General features: G+C 50.1%; 1 protein-coding gene across 12 annotated transcripts in view; it reads left to right on the forward strand.

Moving 5' to 3' along the window:
• LOC106728527 overlaps window positions 1–18,270 on the forward strand; it is a 37,549-nt gene that overhangs the window by 254 nt on the left and 19,025 nt on the right. For 2 of the 12 annotated variants that reach the window (XR_004325457.1, XR_004325453.1), the window contains exons 2-4: window positions 79–276; window positions 7,438–9,356; window positions 17,993–18,115. Coding sequence is in view for 3 of the 12 variants with exons in the window: in XM_032495713.1 (XP_032351604.1) it covers window positions 7,510–7,797; window positions 17,993–18,115 (411 nt within the window). In the remaining 9 variants the exon portion in view is untranslated. Of the gene's footprint in view, window positions 1–78; window positions 277–7,437; window positions 9,357–13,332; window positions 13,377–14,720; window positions 14,781–17,992; window positions 18,116–18,270 lie in introns of those variants that run through there. The other 10 variants (XM_032495713.1, XM_032495710.1, XR_004325455.1 and 7 more) reach the window with 9 other exon arrangements.

The following is an 18,270-nucleotide window of genomic DNA, read 5'->3' on the forward strand; positions in this document are numbered from 1 at the left end:
CGAGAGTTCCCTGCCCAGACTCGTAGCCTGAGCGAGTGGACAGAATTCGAAACCCTCACTTTTTGCCCTGTCTCTCAGGGTCCCTCGTTCCAGGCACCTGGAGAGGACTCTCGGGGACATCTGAGAACCCACAGATGCTCAGCTCCGTCCCAAGAGCTTCCCGGAGGAGGCGGCCCGAGTTCTTGCTCCGCCCAACCCCACAGCCCTCCTATGTGAAACTCACTCCTTCACCTGTAAAATGGGCATAGTGGTGTCTCCCTCTCATGATGCTAAGAGGTGAAAATCCAGCGTTGAGGGCGGGACACACAACATGGGGCGCAGCCCAGGGTAACCCCGCGAGCGCTCAAAGAAGAGTAATCACTTGGGGGATGGGTAAATGGAGATAAACCCTGTTCTCAGAGCTGAGTGAATCAAATGGAGTGTCCCGAGTCCTGCCGGCCTCCCTAACCTCCTCGGGGAAGATGCGCCCAAGCTGGAGTGGGGAGGCGGTGTTTGCCCGAAATCTGGGGGAGGTTTCGGAAAGCTTCAGTGTCCCCCGCGGACGGGCCTGAAGGGGGCGGCCCAGCTTTCGTTCCCCGCCCGCCCCCAGAGGCAAGAATGTGGAGCGGAGTGAGGGGGGTCGGCCTGCGGCCCAGTTTCCATGATGCTGGGGGCGGGCTCCGAGGAGGAGGAGTGGCGGTGCGGGCGGACTGCCAGGCTCCGCGCCCGCCCCCCTCATTCCCGCGGCCCGGCCGGGCCCCTCGGGAGGAATTTCCGGCCTGGGATTGATTATAACCCGCCCCTCCCCCGGCCGCGGAGACCACCCCCGCCAGCCCCCGCACGCGGGGAGCGAGGGGAGGGGGATGGGCGGTAATGAGACCCGGCTGTTCGCCCCAGGCGGGGAGGGGGAACTCGAGGAAGTCGCTGTTCTGGGCCACGCCACCCCGCAACGCGTGGCGAGCCGGGTCCCGGAGCCACACTGCTCAGCTATGCCTCGAACCCAGGCTCCGGCCCTCTGGTTCGGCCGAGACCTGGGGTGGCATCAGCGCCCGCGGGAGCCCCTCTCCCATCCCCCTGGCGACCAGGCATCCTTGGGAGCGACCAAGGCCACCCCTAGGGGCGGGGCCTTTTCCGGTGGGCCGACCGCTAGGATGCCGGTGTCCCCAGGAGGCCACAGTGGGTGGGGCCGAGCCTCGGCTGCCGGGGCCTCACCCCTTTGAGTCGGAGAGCGAGGCCACCCCGCGATCGCCTTCTGCTCGCCCGCCTGGGACGCAAGGCTTCCACTCTCTAAGCTCGTGTCTAGGCTACTGCCTGCGCTCTATTGAGGTAGTAGTCTCCTTCCTGACTCCTACCCCCATTCAACGCCCTGCACTTCGTCCACTACCCCCAGATGGACCCTTCTCCGCCCTCAGCGTTTCCCCAACACCCCATCCCACACCGGTGCCCCTCCCCGCTCACTGCTCTAACTGGGGACACCAACTCTAGATGCCAGAGCCTGGACAGTCTCCCGTCCTTGTCCACCTGCCCTGTTGTTTACCACTTGCTCTTCCTGCCTGTCCCTCCCGGCTTCCTCAGTCCTCAGCCCTCTGCCGGGTGTTGGGGCTCCTCCAGCCTGGGTCCACAAGGCGAGAAGCTCTTCCAGCAGCCAGACAGCTCCCTGGGCCCCGTGATCAGCCCCATTCCTGCTCCTTCAGTTCCCCTCACTTTGTGAATGGCCCTGCCTCCCACCCTAAGGCCAACTACACCAGGGGTCACCTTAGGCTCCTTCCTCTCCTGGGTCCATCTAATCCATCAAGTCCGATGGACCCTGCTCTTGAGATCTCAAATTAGCCACTTTTTGCTTTTTCCCTGCCCAAGGGCCGCTGTCCTGCGGGAGGGCACCAAGCATCTTTCTACACGGAAACTGAACCCATCACTCATCCCTGCTTAAAACCCTCAAAGGCTCCCCAGTGTTGTCCAAGTGGAGTTTAAAATCCCTTCTTATTTCCACAAACTGGCCCTGTCCCCCTCACACTCCTCCTTCCTGGAGGGATTTGATCCCATCGCCGAATCCTCTGTGCTCTGGCCTCTGGGCTTGACACCTGCCTTACCTCCTGTTGGGAACACCTACTCCCTGCTCATCCCCTTGCCTCCTGTTCATCCTTCAGACTCTCTCTGGACTTCCTCGGGGCCCCCAGGCCAGGCCAGCCCCTGCCCTACCCTTCTGTGACACACCCCATGAGCCTCCCTGCAGCAGCACAGTGCACAGGTGAACTGAAATCAGTGTGTTTCCTGTCTGTTTCCCCCGGGGCCATGAGCACTGAGGGCCGGGATGGGGCCTGTCTTGCTTATCCCTGGAGTCCTATGCCCAGCCCAACCCCCAGACCCCCTCCTGATCCCCACATTGGGGCTCCAGCCTGGACAGTCTCCTGTCTGCAACAGCAGATTAAAAAGGACTCAGCTCTCTGTATCCCCATATATAAAAAAGGGCAGGTAATACTTACCTCTCAGTGTTGTTTTGAAGATAAGAGGACACGTGGTCAGCATCTGCCACAATGTCCACTGAACAGACATTCCCTCCTCTGACCATGGGTGTCCGGCCCAGAGGGCCCTGGTTGTTGGGGTGTTGGAGGAGAGAAGGGTCCCCCTTCCTAGATATAACCCTTTTTAATTCCCTTGAGGGCTCTGGGAGGTCAGTGTCTTACCCAGTTTACAGATGAGGAAACTGGCTGAGAGAGCAGAGACCTGCCCACAGACCCTCCTCAGAGAGATATCTGCCTGTGGTTTGACCCTGAGGATGTGCAGATGTGTAGCCAGCTGGCCTCAATACTGGGACACTGATTTCTTCCTGATTGTGCCCTAGCCTCTGTGTGACCTGGACCACTTCACTTCTAAACCTGGAGGGGCCTGGATGAAATGTCCCCTAGGGACCAGGGTGGTCAGTATTTTGCCCCAAAGCTTCTCTGTGAAGGCAGGGAGCCAGACCCAGTGACCCTGAGTCCCTGCTTAACTGAGGCTCCATGTCCTTTCCAGAAGCCACCATGGGGAGGGAGCAGCTGTCATCTCCTGCATGTCACAGCCTCACCCTGGGGCCACAGAACAGCAGGCCTGGGAATCCATGTTCTCTCATCTCCACTTTAGGAACAGCCAAGGTGGCCAGGGCTGGGGTGCCCTGGATTTCCTGCCTGAGCCCCAGGGGTTTCTAAAACCATCAGAGCCCTGTGCCAGTGGGGCTCCGCCCAGTGGGACCACAACCTCAACTAAGAATTCAGAACCCAGGTTCAGAGGGGAGTGCCTGGCTCTGAATCCCAGATTTGCTTCTGCTGCGCAGTCATTTGCTGGGCGCCCTGGGGCCCAGCACAGCACCCCCTCACAGCCGCTGCCTGTGACTGGTGCTTCCAGGAAGGACTGGTGTGCCAGTTCAGCGAGAACTGACGGGCAAGTAGAATCCAGAAGCCCAGTCCCAAAGCCCTGTTTCACCAGGATGGAAACCAGTGGCCCGAGAGGGGCAGTGCCTTGACCAGGGTGGCCCAGCTGGTAAATAGCAGAGCTGGGCATCAAGCCCCACTGTCACAAGATCCCTTTGGGGCTCAGGCCCTGAGAAGATTCTGGGATGTGAACCCCAAATCTATCTCTTCCCACCCTGTGGAAGCTCTGAGTTGGCCAACTGGGCTTCTCACAGGGTGTTTCTGGGCCATGGGCAAGGGGAGAGTGAGTTCCCTGTCTCCACTGCAGAGAAGAGCCCGGGCGACACTGGGAGGTCAAGGAGATGAGACCCTCCTGGGGGACAGGGCAAAGCCAGCCTCCCACCTGGGTCCCTCAGCAGAGGGATAACAGTAGGAATGTCACCATGGCACCGAGCTGCCTCTGGCTACCAGGCCCTTTATATCCATTACCTTCTTAAATGTGCAAGGCAGCCGTGAGAGTGAGGTGCCACTGTTGCCCCATGTCACATGCACAGAGACTGGGGTTCAGGGAGATTCAGACTTGCCTGTGGTCACACAGCTGGTCCAGTGGCAGAGCCAGGGATATAACCGGCTTTTAACCATGATGCTACACTGCCTCCCACTAGTCCTGTGACCGTGGCCAAGTCAGCTCCCCTCTTTATGCCTCTGTTCCTCCTCTGCAAATGGGGGCAATGGTAGTAACAACTTCTGTGGGCAGTAATGAGGATGGAGCCCTGCACTAGGGTTTTTCTGGCCTTTAGCTGTTCTTGTGCCTATAAAGTGTGAAGTCGAGGCTAGTAATCTTAGCTCTTTAGTCATCTTCTCTGGGGTGGCAGTTGGGGACCAGAGAGGATTCAGCCCTGGGCCCCATCCAGATGCTTCAGACATTGGGGGAAACAGACCCACCTGCCAAAAGCCGAGGAAGCAGCAGCTGACTCCGTGTTGGGGACAGGCAGCAGGGAGGACTTCATGGAGGAGGGGGTATTCCTGCTGGATCTCAGGGTCAGAATAGTTTTCCAGGCTGCAGAGTGGGAAGATATCCCAGGCAGCAGGGACAGTGTGCAGACAGCCTGGAGGCATGAACATGGGGTCAGGTGGTAAAGGGGGAGTGGGGGATGAGATGAATGGGGGTCAGAGCTGCATTGCAGAGCATCTCAAACACGAGACTCAGGATCTGGGGCTCAATTCCTGGCACTGAAAGCATGAAAGGTTTTAAAGCAGAGGAGTGGCTCGATCCATATATATCTGGAGAAGGACTTTACAGTGTGTTAGCACGGCACCTGGAATTGTTTCTCTGAGAGCATATGAGAGCAATGGCAAGATGTGGAGATCCAGGCTGACCCAGGAGCAGGCATAGGGTTTAGGAGCACGTACAGAGGAAACTTACCACTTGCCAAGGGAGATGAGGCCCCTGGCGGCCATGGGAAGAAGGATCTCTAGGCAGCAGTCCCCTACCTCCCATGTCCTGTGGTTCTGTCCCCAAAGCCAGCTGCTTTGGCCACTTCCCACCCTGACCTCTCCCAGGTCGCTTGCTTTCCCCTTGTCCTGGTCCCTTGGGACCCTCCTTACCTCCTCTTTCAGAGACAGGAATGAAGGAAGATAGAGAAGGAAGTGATTTAGATCAGAGCCCAGAGATAGGAGTCCGAAGCTGAGGCTTGAATAGTGGCCTGGGGAGATCATTCTGTCTTCCTGAGCCTCCTTTTCAATCTCTGTAAAAGGGAGTGGTCAAGTATGTAAGTCCCCCACTCCAGGGAGTGTGGGGAACATGCAGTGAGACAGGTCTGAGAGGGCTCAGCAGAGACTCCTGGGCACCCACCCGAAGCCGGCCCTACCCTTAAGGAGGCTGCTCTGCATAAAGAGGTACATGTAGAGGGAGCACCACTCATGGTCTCTGGGTTGTGCTGAGTTCTGGGGGCCCAGGACATTTGCAGTGGAGGAGAGGCATAGTGAAGGCTTCCTGGAAGAGGAGGTATTTAAGCGAGGACTTGGAGAGAATATCAGGCAGAAGTTGCTGTGAGGGCAGAAGCATGGAGAGGGGAAGCGAAGGAAAAATGAATCATTTGGAGGGAAGTTAGGGGAAGGCAAGGGATGGGGACAGGAGGAGATTTGGTACCAGATCATGAAGAGCCTTGAATGCCCTGTTCACGGGGTTAATCTCAGGGTAGACAGTGGTGGGCTCGCTCAAATAACCTCAAGGCAGTCACTTCACCTCTCTGAGCCTCAGTTTCTTCATCTGACTACATGCTAATTACCTCACAGGGTTGTAAGGATTCCATGCTTGCCAAGGGCTCACAGAGCCTGCCTGGAAGTGCCCAGTAAACCTTAGCTGCCATTATTGTCACTTATTATTTCTGCTGCTATTAACTTAGCTCTGATGTTTGACCTCATCTCTGTGTCTTTTTTCAATTTCTCAAATATTCTGATTGGCTCAGCTTGCATCAGGTGTCTATCCCTGGTCCAGTCATCTGAGGACTAGAGGGAGGGGCAGGTCAGGAGGCCCAAAGGAGTAGGGGCTAGAAATGTAGCTTCTCTTAGAAGCCAGGAAGAGAGTGACAGGTCCCTACAGTGACTGCCAGCCTTGGGGAATAGGGGTGGGACCTTGAGAGTTGGGTGATCTCCTAGCAAGATCTCCTGCTGGCCAGAAATGTGACTGTGGGCACAAACCTGCCACCTATGGTCTCAGCCATGACATATATGTCCAGCAAAGGATTCAGCTGGAGGTTCCCTTCAGAGATCTGCTTCCTCTTCATTCCTCTGGGAGTGCTCAGAGCAGACAGGTCACAGCAAGAAGCACAGGGCAAGAAAAACCTCACTGAGAAAATCGTATCTACATGCTTTCCCTCCACCTTGTAAATGAGCAAAATAGCAACATTGTGCAGGGAAGCGTGCCTTAGAGTGGAGCAGGGCTGCAGCCAACCCACACCAGCAACATGTAACACCAGCAGGAAACCTGTGTTTCTCATAAACCACTGAGATTGGAGCAGTAAAGCTGACTAATACACCTGGTATAGTAAGCGGTTGTTAAATAGTAGCTAATCATATGATTGTTTTATTTCAGTGACAGAACAATGAATTTGGCCGATGTTGTCAGAGCAGAATTTAAGAACAATGATTTTAAGAACAATGATTTATTCTACAGCTGGTGCATTAGCTGTCCAGAATCAGAAGGGAGGCCCCAAGAGTTAGGGACCCAGGCTCCTTCCATTCTGTTGCTCTGCCATCCCTAAGATGTGGTACCCCCGTATCTTCGTTGTCGAAGATGCTCAGTATTCCCTTTCCCGGAGTCTGCAGACCAACCAGGGAGAATGGGGTTGGGAAGGGCCAACCCCTTTAAAGGCAGAATACGTGATGCACACATCCAGAATGTATCTTCCTCATTGGTTGGAATTAGGGCATGTGGCCACACCCAGCTCCAAAGGAGGCTGGAAAATGGATATTGGGAGATGGCTAGGAGTCCTTGCCACAGAAAGGGCAGGCATGTGGCACCTCCCTTTGGTGACATATCACACTGCAGATGAGGCAGTGAGCACCACATCACTGGTAGTGGGGCTAGGAAGCAAAGGCTGACCCTCCTGGGTGCCCAGGTTTCATGGTGAGAACACAGCAGGGCAGGACCCTTGGTCAGGGAAATCCTGGAGTTGGCAGCATGCGCAGCCAGCCATGCTCCCACCTTTGTGCCAAGAAAAGCCAGGGGCCAGTGGGGACTCTCTGTCCATTTACCTATCAGTCACCACAGTCCTACAGAGAGCAACTCTCAGGCTCTCAGATCATATGATCCAGTTTCTCCCACCCCGCATACAGCATCCCTGGACTGTGCCAGTTCTGTCTACAACACGGAATCAAATTCAGAGATTTTGAATAAAATGCTTTTTAAACTATAAAGATAACATAACAGGCCGAGAGAGGGTGAGTGACATGTCCAAGGTCACACAGCCTGATGATGAGTCAAGTCACCCCAGTTCGCCTTCCGCATCTCGGAGAGGCAGGACTCCAGTCCTAAGGGGGCAATCCCCTCTCTCCGATCTGTACCCAGGCCCGAGGCAGAGGGAGGTGAGAAACGCGTCAGAGACACCGCAGTGGACCCAGGGAGCCGGCGAGCCTGTGGATGGGCTGCACAGGGAAGCCCGGCAGCGGGGGGCCAGCGGACCGCTCCGGGGCCTGTGTGGGCGCCACCTGGCGGCGAGACTCTGACATTGCATCCTGCCCTCTGGCTCCCTCTGCTGGATCCGAGTGCAGCCGCGAGGGGAGCACAGAAGCGGGGGGCCAATCCCGCCTCTCCGCCGGCGCCCCACGCGGTGAGCCTACGCGAACACGTGTCCGCCTCGGGGGCCTCATGGAAGAGCTCCCTGCAAACCGCAGGCTGCCTACGGCAGAAAGCATTCCGCCTGGGGAGGTCAGTGTCTGGGGAGAGGGAGGACGCAAAGCGGTGTGGCTGGACCGTAGGGGACGAAGCCCGGTGAGGGCGTTGGGGTGGACGGTGGAGTCAGACTCATCCCGTGTGGCAGCCCCTGCGACATCCCAAAGACCCGGTGAGGGCAGCACTACCCCGTCCCCGCCCTACAATCGGGAAACGGCACGAAATGGTACTGACAGAGCTGGGCGGGACCCCAGGACTGCCTGGTCTCAGCCCAAACCTTGGATTACTTGCCTGGGGCTCACCTCAGCTGTGCCCCTGGCCACCCCTATGCTTACCCAGCCAGGTCCCTAGCTTGGTGAGCATGCAACCCAGGCCGGCAGAAGTTGGCTTTTTTGTCAGGCCACGTGTCCTTGCAGTTTGTGATGACTTTCCCTGTAGCAGCGGGGACAGGAGGCCCAGGGAGCTCCCTCCCCTACAAATGCCCTCTCCACATTCCTTCACTGCAAATGCGTGGAGGTGCAGAGTGCAGCTAGACCGGGGCATCCGCGTCAGTGCAGCTTTGCTGCCCGTTTATGAGGAGAGGGGGACTTGGCCGGCTGCAGTGGGCTTCCCCAGTGCCGCGCCTCACTCCCCAATGTCAAGGCTCCAGGCAGGGAGGTAGGAGCCGGAGGAGGCAGCCCCAGTGGAGAAGACGGTGTGAGGTGAGCTTCGAAGAGGCAGAAAGGGCACTTGGGGAACCACTCACTGAGCCCTCACTCTAAACCAGGCCTGGCACAAGGCCACTGACCTCACCTCCTGCAGGTGTAGCAGGTACTGAGCTGTTTCCTGTTTCCAAGTTCTGGGGTGAAATGACCCCACCCAACCAAGTCACACAGCATATGGGGCAGCGTCAGGACTCCAGGCCAAGTCTGTCTGACTTCAGCGCCTTCTCCATGCCAGGTTGGGAGGTAGGGGTATGAATGATTATCCACATTTTACAGATGAGGAAACTATGGCCCAGAGAGTTTAAGTAACCTGTCCAAGGTCACATAGCAAGAAGGTAGTGAGAGTCACAACCTTCCTAGACTCTCTCTGTAAAATTCGGACAACACACTGACCTTGCAGGGCTGCTGTGAGGACCAGGTAACCTGCCACGGGTAACCCTCCACTGAGCCTGGCGTGTGGCCGGCACACAGTCAGCACTAGATCATTCACTTGGTCTCCTGGATTTCCCAGGAGCCTTATGTCCCAAACGTATCCCAGTAAGAAGAGACAGCCAAGAGGAGGAGAAAATGTCCACAGGTCCTGGCAGTTTCTTCCCTGGGGCACCTGCGCCTCCAGTCATCAGGCTAGGATGCCCCTGCCTGGAGCTCTGCTTACATTGTTGGCTCCAACACAAGTTCCTTGTCTGGAAGAAACACTGACGATGCTCCGAGAGACTTTTCAGATTTCTTGCCAAGAGATACTTGAGAGGAAACATTAAGAGGACTGAAAGATCACTGACGTTAACTGATGTTCCAAGATCACAGTGAACGTTCATGGCAACTGAACGATGGAGACAGTACTACATCGCAGTCGCCAATGTGTGTGGTGGAGAATTGTTCATTTATTTTCAAGTAAGTCAAGTCTTCACAATAAAGGTGATTCAACTGAAAGATGTTTGATATCTAACCCTTTGTAAGATTGTTCATAGAAACACACTCAGGACTGGGGGAGGGAATTTCACATGGACTTGGAGGGCCACAGACTGGCCCCTGAGGGGACTTAGGGACTGGGCTTGGGGAGTCCCCTGCAGTCAGGCCTGGATAGTTTCCACTGTTTTACAAGTAACACCAGCATAAACACTTTTGAGCTTGGAGCTCTTTTCTTTGGGTTGTCACCTCAGGAGGAATGCCCGGGGGTGGGTGTCCCAGCGCTGCCCCCCAGCCCCCAGGTTCCCCTCCCACATCCAGGTGATTTACAGCGGCACCGGCATCCTGCATGACTACTGGGAATCACAGCCCAGCTGCCCTGGGTTTCATAATAGATACCAGGTGTAACACAGTACCTTATGGTTGTTCTAATTTGCATTTCTTGGGAATATCCTGAGGTTCTTAACTGACTTTCTAAGAAACACCAGGATTTCCTGGAAGGTGTGAATTACAGATAAGTATTCTCTCATAAAAAGAAAGGGATTTTGATTCCGATAGGACCTGATTAATTCTCCACTTGCCTTTTGGTAAAACTCTTTGTGAATGTAATACGCCTCTAGGAAACTGCATGAAACCTGAAGGTCCAGCTCTGTGAACTTTTCTGAAGCAGATCCCATCTCATCCGCACCAGGCACAACCCCAGGAGACCCCCGCGCGTTTCTTTCCAATGATCACCTCTTCCCTCCGCCCCAAAGTACACCCTATTCTGACCTCTAATACTACAGTTTAGTCTTTTTAAACAGCTACAGTGTCGTTGGACCTGTTGTGAAAGTTTGTGTTCATGGAGTTAAGGTCATACCCACGTATGTATCTGACTTCACTGTGTTTGTGAGATTCGTCCGCGTTGCTGCCTGTGGTTGTGGTTTGTTCCTTTTCCTTCATGAAGTTCTCGGTGGCAGAAGCCCGCCACAACCTGTCCATCCTCCTGCTGAAAAGACTTTGGGGTTGTTTACAGATAGGCCGCTAAGGACGTTGCCTACGTGTGGTTTGGGGCGCTGCGTGGCCTGCACGCGCCGTCAGGTCCACACCGAGAGCTGCAGGCTCCAGCTTCGCTTTGCTTTCATTCGCCTGGCGTGTTGGTGCTGGCATGAAATGTACTGCATCTCAGATTCTGGGATTCTTGCCTCATAGGGCTGGTGCTCCCGCACCAAGCATGGACTAATTGAAACTTGGATTTTAGCATTAAAAATGAAGCTCTCTGTAACTGGCTGCAACTTCTTGAAGACAAGTCCTGTGTCCGGTGCATCTCTGGTTCACCTTTGACTCCTCCTCCGGGCGTGGCACCAAATTTTGAAATCGTGTAGCAGCAATTTGTCGATGTGTGACAGCTCTCCTTGCAACCTCCCACATCTACTTTTGGGGAGCCCCCCCTCGCTTTAGAGCATCTTGGGGAGACAGTGCCACACGCACCGAACACTCCGAAGCAGAGGGAGCTAGGTCCTCCCTGCACCCGCCGCTTGGCACCTGCTCCCGGGATGCACGCCCTGGTCCAGGCGGCCGCCAGCCCCGCCGACAGTGCAGAGCGGCCCCAGGAACGCGGTGATTCCTCTGTAGCTTGATAGCAGGTAGCCGGCAGAACCTTCTTTTTAAAAATCGGCTTCATCGGGGTATCATTTATGCATGATATGAAAATAGATGCGGTCCATGGGAGGGGAGAGAGAAAAGCAGCCGAGGCCTCTGGCTGGTTGTCCTAAAGTAGGACCGCAGCCTCGACCTGTATTTACTTTTTGGATGAATCTTGTATCCATTTATACATTTGAAATAATTTTCTCTTTTCTTTCTTTTCTCCTCATTATTGTATATAGGCTGTGGTTAAATTTACCATATAGTACAGGGGTTGGCAAAATTTTTCTATAAAGAGCCACCCAGAACTGTAAAAACCCTGCACACCCCACCCCCACCAAAGAAAAGAGCCACATAGCAAATATTTTAGAATCTGATGCCTGCTCAGTGTTTGTTGCAATGACTGGATGCTACTGCCACAGACAGTTTATAAACAAATGAACCGACAAGTCAGGGCGCCAAGAGTGAGCACTGAAATTTGAATTTGCACAACTTTCACGTATCAAGAAATATTCTTTGGATTTTTTTTTTCAACCATTTGAAAATGTAAAAGCTGTTCTTAGCCCAAGGGCCATACAAACAGACAGTGGGCTGGATTTGGCCCACAGGCTGTAGTTCGCTGACCCCTAATTGAGCATACAGGTTGCAGAATATCAAGGTGGGATCACTAAAAGGCCTAGAAGAGTAGAGAATCCCTGAGGCATTTTGTAGATACCAGCGTGACGTTAGGTTGACTCTCTCCACTTAAAAAAAAATTAATAGGTTTACAGAAAAGTTGAGTGGGAAGTACAGCGTTCCCACATACCCCTCACTTCCTCCTCCTCCCCTGTTTTTATTGTTAGCATCTTGCTTTGGTGGGGTGCATTTGTTACGAGTGATGAATTAATACCCATGTAGTATTATTCACTGAAGTCCACAATTGCCCCTAAGGTTCACTATGTTGTATATTCTATGGGTTTTGACAAGTGTATGACGTATTGACCACTACAGGGTCATAACAGAATAGTTCCACTGCCCTAAAAGTCTCCTGTGCCCCACCTAGTCCACCCCTGCCACCAACACCTGGCAGCCACTGATCTTTTTACTATGTCCATAGTTCTGTCTTTCCAGAACATCATATTGTTGGAATCTCGCACTTTTCAGATTGGCTTCTTTCAATCCCCATATGCATCCAAGGCTTCCTCCACGTCTTTTCGGGACTTGATAGCTTATTTCTTCTTATCATTGAGGAACATTTCATTGTATGGTTGTATCACAATTTATTTATCATTCACCTATTGAAGGACATCCTGGCTGCTTCCAAGGTTTGACAATGATGACTCAGGCTGCTATAAACATTCATGTGCAGGTTTTAGTGTAGACAATTTTTAAGCTCATTCGGGTAAATACCCAAGAACACGACTGCTGGATGGTAAAAGTATGTTTAGCTTCATAAGAAGCTGCCAAACTGTCTTCAAAGAGGCTGTACTCTTTGGCAGCCCCACCAGCAACGAATGGGTTCCTGCTCTTTGACATTCTTGCCAGCATTTGGTGCTGTCTGTTTTGGATTTTGGTTGTTTACCAATAGGTGTCTAGCGGTATCATTGTTTTCTTAATTTGCAATTCTTTGATGACATATGGTGTTAAGTAGGCGTCTTTTCATATACTTATTTGCTATCTGTATATATTCTTTCTGAGGTGTCTGGTCAGATCTTTTGCCTGTTTTAAATTGGGTTGTTTGTTTTTTTATTGCTGAGTTTTAAAAGCTCCTTGTATGTTTTGGATACAAGTCCTGTATTATCCAATGTGTTGTGCAAATATTTTATCGCAATCTGTCACTTGTCTTTTCAGTTTTTTTTTTAAACTGAAGTATAGTTGATTTACAATGTTGTTACTTTCAGGTGTGCAGCAAAGTGATTCAGTTGAATATATATATATGTTTGGCTTCTTTTCCTTTCTTTTCACTTTTAACAGTGCCCTTCACAGAGAATTTTTTAGTTTTAATAATGTCCAGCTGATACATTTTTCTTTCATGGATTGTATACTGACATTATACCCCAAAAGTCAATGCCAAACTTAAAGTCACCTAGATTTTCTCCTTTGTTATGTTGTAGCAGTTTTGTGTTTTACATTTAGGTCCATGAGCGGTTTTGAGTTAATTTTTTTTTTCTGTGAAAGTGTAAGATCTGTGTCCAGCTCTGTTTTTCCTCCATGCAGATGGCCAGTTGTTCCAGCACCTTTTTTGGACAGACTATCCTTCCTGTGTTGAATGCCTTTGCTCCTTTGCCAAAGATCAGGAGGTCTATTTCTGGGCTGCTTCTTCTGTTCCATTGATCTATTTTGTCTCTTCCTTCACCAGTTCAACTCTGTCTTGATTACTGAAGCTTACAGTAAATCCTGCAGGTGGGTAGTATCAGTCCCTGACTTTGCTCTCCTTGGATACTGTGTTGACTAGTCTGGGCTTTTGGCCTTCCTGTATAAACTTTAAAATTAGTTTGTTAATACTGAAACCATGGGTTAAATCTGTTTCACCTGCTTTCACTAATCAAGGTTGTTTTAAGACTCGCCTACCCCCCCAGCAGCACGTAGCCCAAACAGTGAGATGTTTGCCTGAATTCTTTTCTGGGAACTTGGTCAGCTGCTTCTAATTCGAGCTGAGTCAGCTGTGTCTAGTTCCAGGTGAGTTGGTTACAACATTAGGACACACCCCACCAACTCTTGCCATCAGAGGGCTGAAAACCCCACCCTCAGAACATGCAGAGGCCGAGAGCCGAGTTACACCTGGGAAGGAGGAAGATTACTGCACCTTTTTCCAATCACCTTTCCCCACATCCCCATGCCTCCGACTGCCCTGCTTCTGTATTCCGTATCCCATAAATACCCAGAGCTCCTTGCCTTCCGGGAGGCGGGTTTGAGATTTGTCTTCCCATCTCCTCACTTGGCTGCCTTGCAAGTAAACCCTCTCTTTGCTGCAGACCTTGGTGTGTCAGCATTTGGGCTTGCTGTGGGTCAGGCAAAACGAATGTGGTTTGATAACAACAGCCACAAAATAACTTGCTGGGATTGCACTGAATCTATGGCTCAGTTTTGGAGAGGACAGACATTTTAACAATATTGAGCCTTCCTATCCATTAACATCGAGTATCTCTCCATTTATTTTGTTGTTTGATTTCTTTCACCAGAGATCTTTCACAAATTTTGTTAGATCTTTACTTAAGTATTTCATTTTTAGTGATGCTAATGTAAATGGTATTGTTTTTAATTTCAGATTCTAATTTTTCATTGCTGTATATAGGAAAGCAACTGATTTTTGTATATTAATCTTATATCCTGAAAACTTGCTATAATTGCTTATTAGTTTCAGGAGTTTTTAATGCCATTCTTGGGATTTTCTACAAAGATGATCATGTTATTTACAAATAAATATTTTAATCTTTTTCTTTCCCTATCTGTATCCATTTTACTCCCTTTGTCTTACTGCATTAGCTGGGACTTCTAGTACCATGTTGAACAAGAGTGGTGAGAGGGGATAGCCTTGCCTTGTTGCTGATCTTAGGGGAAAGCATTTCGTTTCTCACCATTTGTTGCTGCAAATGGCATTATTTCATTATTTTTATGGCTGAGTAGTATTCCATTGTATACATATACCACAACTTCTTTATCCATCATCTGTTGATGGACATTTAAATTGCTTCCATGGCTTGGCTATTGTAAACAGTGCTGCTATGAACATTGAGGTGCATGTATCTTCTTGAATTAGAGTTTTCTCCAGATATCTGCCCAGGAGTGGGATTGCTGGATCATAAGGTAAGTCTATTTTTTTGTTTTTCAAGGAGCCTCCATACTATTTTCCATAGTGGCTGCATCAAACTACATTCCCACCAACAGTGTATGAGGGTTCCCCTTTCTCCACACCCTCTCCAGCATTTATCGTTTGTGGGCTTTTGAATGATGGCCATTCTGACTGGTATGAGGTGATACCTCACGGCAGTTTTGATTCACATTTCTCTGATAATTAGTGATATTGAGCATTTTTTTCATGTGCCTATTGGCCATCTCTATGTGTTCATTGGAGAAATAATCTGTTTAGGTCTTCTGCTCATTTTGGGGGGGGGGGTTGTTGTTGTTATTGATTTATATGAGCTATTTGTGTAGCATTTTCTCTTACCACCTTTTGAACTTGGAGTCTAGTAGACTGGTGAGCTCTATTTTGTTATTTGTTCTTTCAGGGGATTTCTCTTGCTCTTTCAATTAGTTCCTCTGCATTTTCTTTTTGGTTAGCTTTTTCTATCTCTGTGAATTTATGAGAACTAGTTACCTATTGTGGTCTTGAAGGGGCATTTTTATATGGGAGCATCCCTGTGTGGACTGTGTGTGTCCAGTGTCTGTTGTGAAGGCTAGTTTGATGTGGATGCCAGCCATGTCTTTCCTCAGGGTCCCAGCTGCTACCACTTTGATAGGGGACGTGGTTGGTGTTGGTGGATCTAGATTCCATGCAGAGTGTGAGGCAGGACTTCCTCTCCGCTTCCTCTCTGCTGTGGCCACCCTGTCAGGGGCGGCGTCTGCTCCCCAGTTGTTGGAGTAGAAGCCCTGAGAGTCAGCACGATCAGGTTCCGTTTCCCTTGAGTGCCCTAAAGGAGGAGAGTGCTGAAGCCAGTGAAGCCTGTGGACTCAGAGGTCCAGCACGCTGCCTGCATAGGCATCTGTGGCACTGCTCAGATGCAGCCCAAGGTCACATTCCTTCCCCTGTTGTGGTTGTACCAGATCCAGTGCAAGGCTGTGGTGTGGAGTGGGCAGAGCCAGAGTGTTAGCTAGGCTGGGGCTTGAGGTGTTGTTGCTGCAGGAATCAAGGTGACCTTGCTGCTTGCATGGTCTCTGTGGCAGTCTTCTCCCAGGACCTGTCTCCCCCAGATCCAGCACCAAGCTGCGGTGTGGAGTGAGCAGGACTGGGGTATTCACCCTGCTCAGACTGGGGAGTGTGGTGAGGCGCAGCTGCAGGTGCAGAGCTCTCTTTGCCCTGATTGTTGGCAACCAGCACCCACGCACTCTTCGTGAGTAGGAGTCTAGGCTTCTCCAGCCCAGCGGTTCTCCCAGCAGCCCAGGGAGCTTGTCTCCTCTGTATAGGACCTCAGGACTGGGATGCCCTGTCTGTGGCTTGACCTGCTTGCTCTCCAGGGCAAGGGTCCACCCATGCGGACCTTCCTTTCTCCCTTTCATATCCCTCCCAGGGTTGGAGGTCCTGACCCTGTGTCTTTTTTCCATCCTACCTGGTTATGTGGAAATCTTTCTTGCAGCTTTGGTTGTATAGGAGTTTCTCTGCCAGTTTCTAGTCATTTTCCCATAAGAATTGTTCTAGATGTAGATGTATTTTTGATGTGCTTGTGGGGGGGACGTGAGATCCATGTCTTCCTATTTTGCCATCTTGATCCAATTGAATCCCACATTTCTGATATTTGTAATTGTCTTTTAGTTTCAATTGGTTGGCTTAGGTAGAAGTTATCAGTTTACTCAAAAATTCAGCTTTTGTTTTTGTTGATTTTTTCATGTTGTTTTCCTGCTTTTAATTTTACTGATTTCTGCCCTATTTTTTCTTTCCTTCTGCAATTACTTTGGACTTACTTTGTTTTTTTTTGTTTCTTAAAGCAGAAGCTTAGATTTTTTATTTTAGAGCTTTTGATGCATTTAATCCTACAAGTTTCTCTCTAAAGACTGCTTTTGCAGCATCCCACAATTTTGATAAGTTGCATTTTCACTTAGTTCAAAGTATTTCTCTTGAGATTTCTTCTTTGACCCATGTGTTGTTTAGAAGTGTGTTGTTTAACCACCAGGTACTTTGGGACTTCCCAGCTATCGTTCTGTTGATTTTCTAGATTAATTCCATTGTAGTCTGAGAGCATACTTAGCGTTTCTATTCTTTTCAATTTGTTAATGTGTGTTTTATGGCCCAGAATGTGGCCTATCTTGGTGAATGTTCCATGTAAGCATGAAGAATGTGTATTCCGTTGTTAGATGAAGTACTTGATAAATGTCAATTAGACCTAGTCATTGATAGCACTGTTCAGTTCAAGGATGTCCCTGCTGATTTTCTGCCCACTGGGTCTGTCAGTTACTGATGGGAAGATGTTGCAGTCTTCACCTGTTAGAGTGGACTTGTCTCTTCCTCCTTACTGTTCTGTTTTTGCCTCATATATTTGATGCTTGGTTGTCAGGTGCATACACATTAGTCATCTTGAACTGACCTCTTTTAATATTATGTAATGCCTCTCTTTATACCTGATAATGTTCCTTGCTCTAAAGTCTGCTTTGTCTAAAGTTAATATAGCTACTCCAGCTTTCTTTTGATAGCGTTACCATATCTTCCTCTATACCTTTATTTTTAATATGTCTACAAGAAACCCATTTTAAAGACAACATATAGTTGGGTCTTGTATTTTAATACACTGACAGTCTTTGTCTTTTAATTGTTTAGAACATTGACATGAGAAGTGATCACTGATACCGTTTAGTATCTACCACGTTTGTTACTCTTTTGTTACCCTTGTTCTCTGTTCCTATTTCTGTCTTTCACTTTCTCCGTGGGAGGAGAGGAATGTTAAGTATGGAAAGAAGGGTATGTGTGCATCTTGAGCATCCAGAGTTGAACTGTTGTGTGCCTGTCTTTCTTAGGTGGCTTCCTATTTGGGGGAAATTCTCTACTGAGTGCATCTTTGTGGGGATTAATGCAGTTTCCCACTGTAGAAGCTAAAATGAGCCATCCTCCTTCCCATCACTCTTGGTCATCTGCAATGTGGGACGACTGACCTGGGCTTGGCCAAATGGGCATTCCCAGGCAGGCCTTTGAGTCTCGATGAAATGACAAAGCAATTAATCACAGCAGTGGGCTAGTGACATTGTCTTGAAGAAACTTAGAAATCTTTAAGAAAAGCAGATTCTTGTAAAAATCCTTGTTGACTTGTACCTGAGTCCAAATGCTACCCATTGTGATGTCAAGCAAATGTCTTTGTGTAACTGTCTCACAGATGGTAACAATTTATGAGAAGAACCAGCGAAACCTCGAGCTGAACCCTAGTACTAGCTGTGCTGCGTGGGGCAAATCCCTTCACCTCTCTGAGCTTCTGTCTTCATTCAGCTCACAGATGCTGGTAAGCAAATCAATCAAACTTAGGGCCTTCCTCTTTCAGCTTCCTTATGTCTACGAGTCTCTGATTTGTAAACAAGTTCATTTGTCTTTTTTTTAAGATTCCACGTGTAAGTGGTATCTATGGTTTCTTTCTCTGACTCAGCTTTCCAAGGTCCT

Source organism: Camelus ferus, chromosome 13 (genome assembly GCF_009834535.1).
Source record: "Camelus ferus isolate YT-003-E chromosome 13, BCGSAC_Cfer_1.0, whole genome shotgun sequence".
NCBI classification, from domain to species: domain Eukaryota; kingdom Metazoa; phylum Chordata; class Mammalia; order Artiodactyla; family Camelidae; genus Camelus; species Camelus ferus.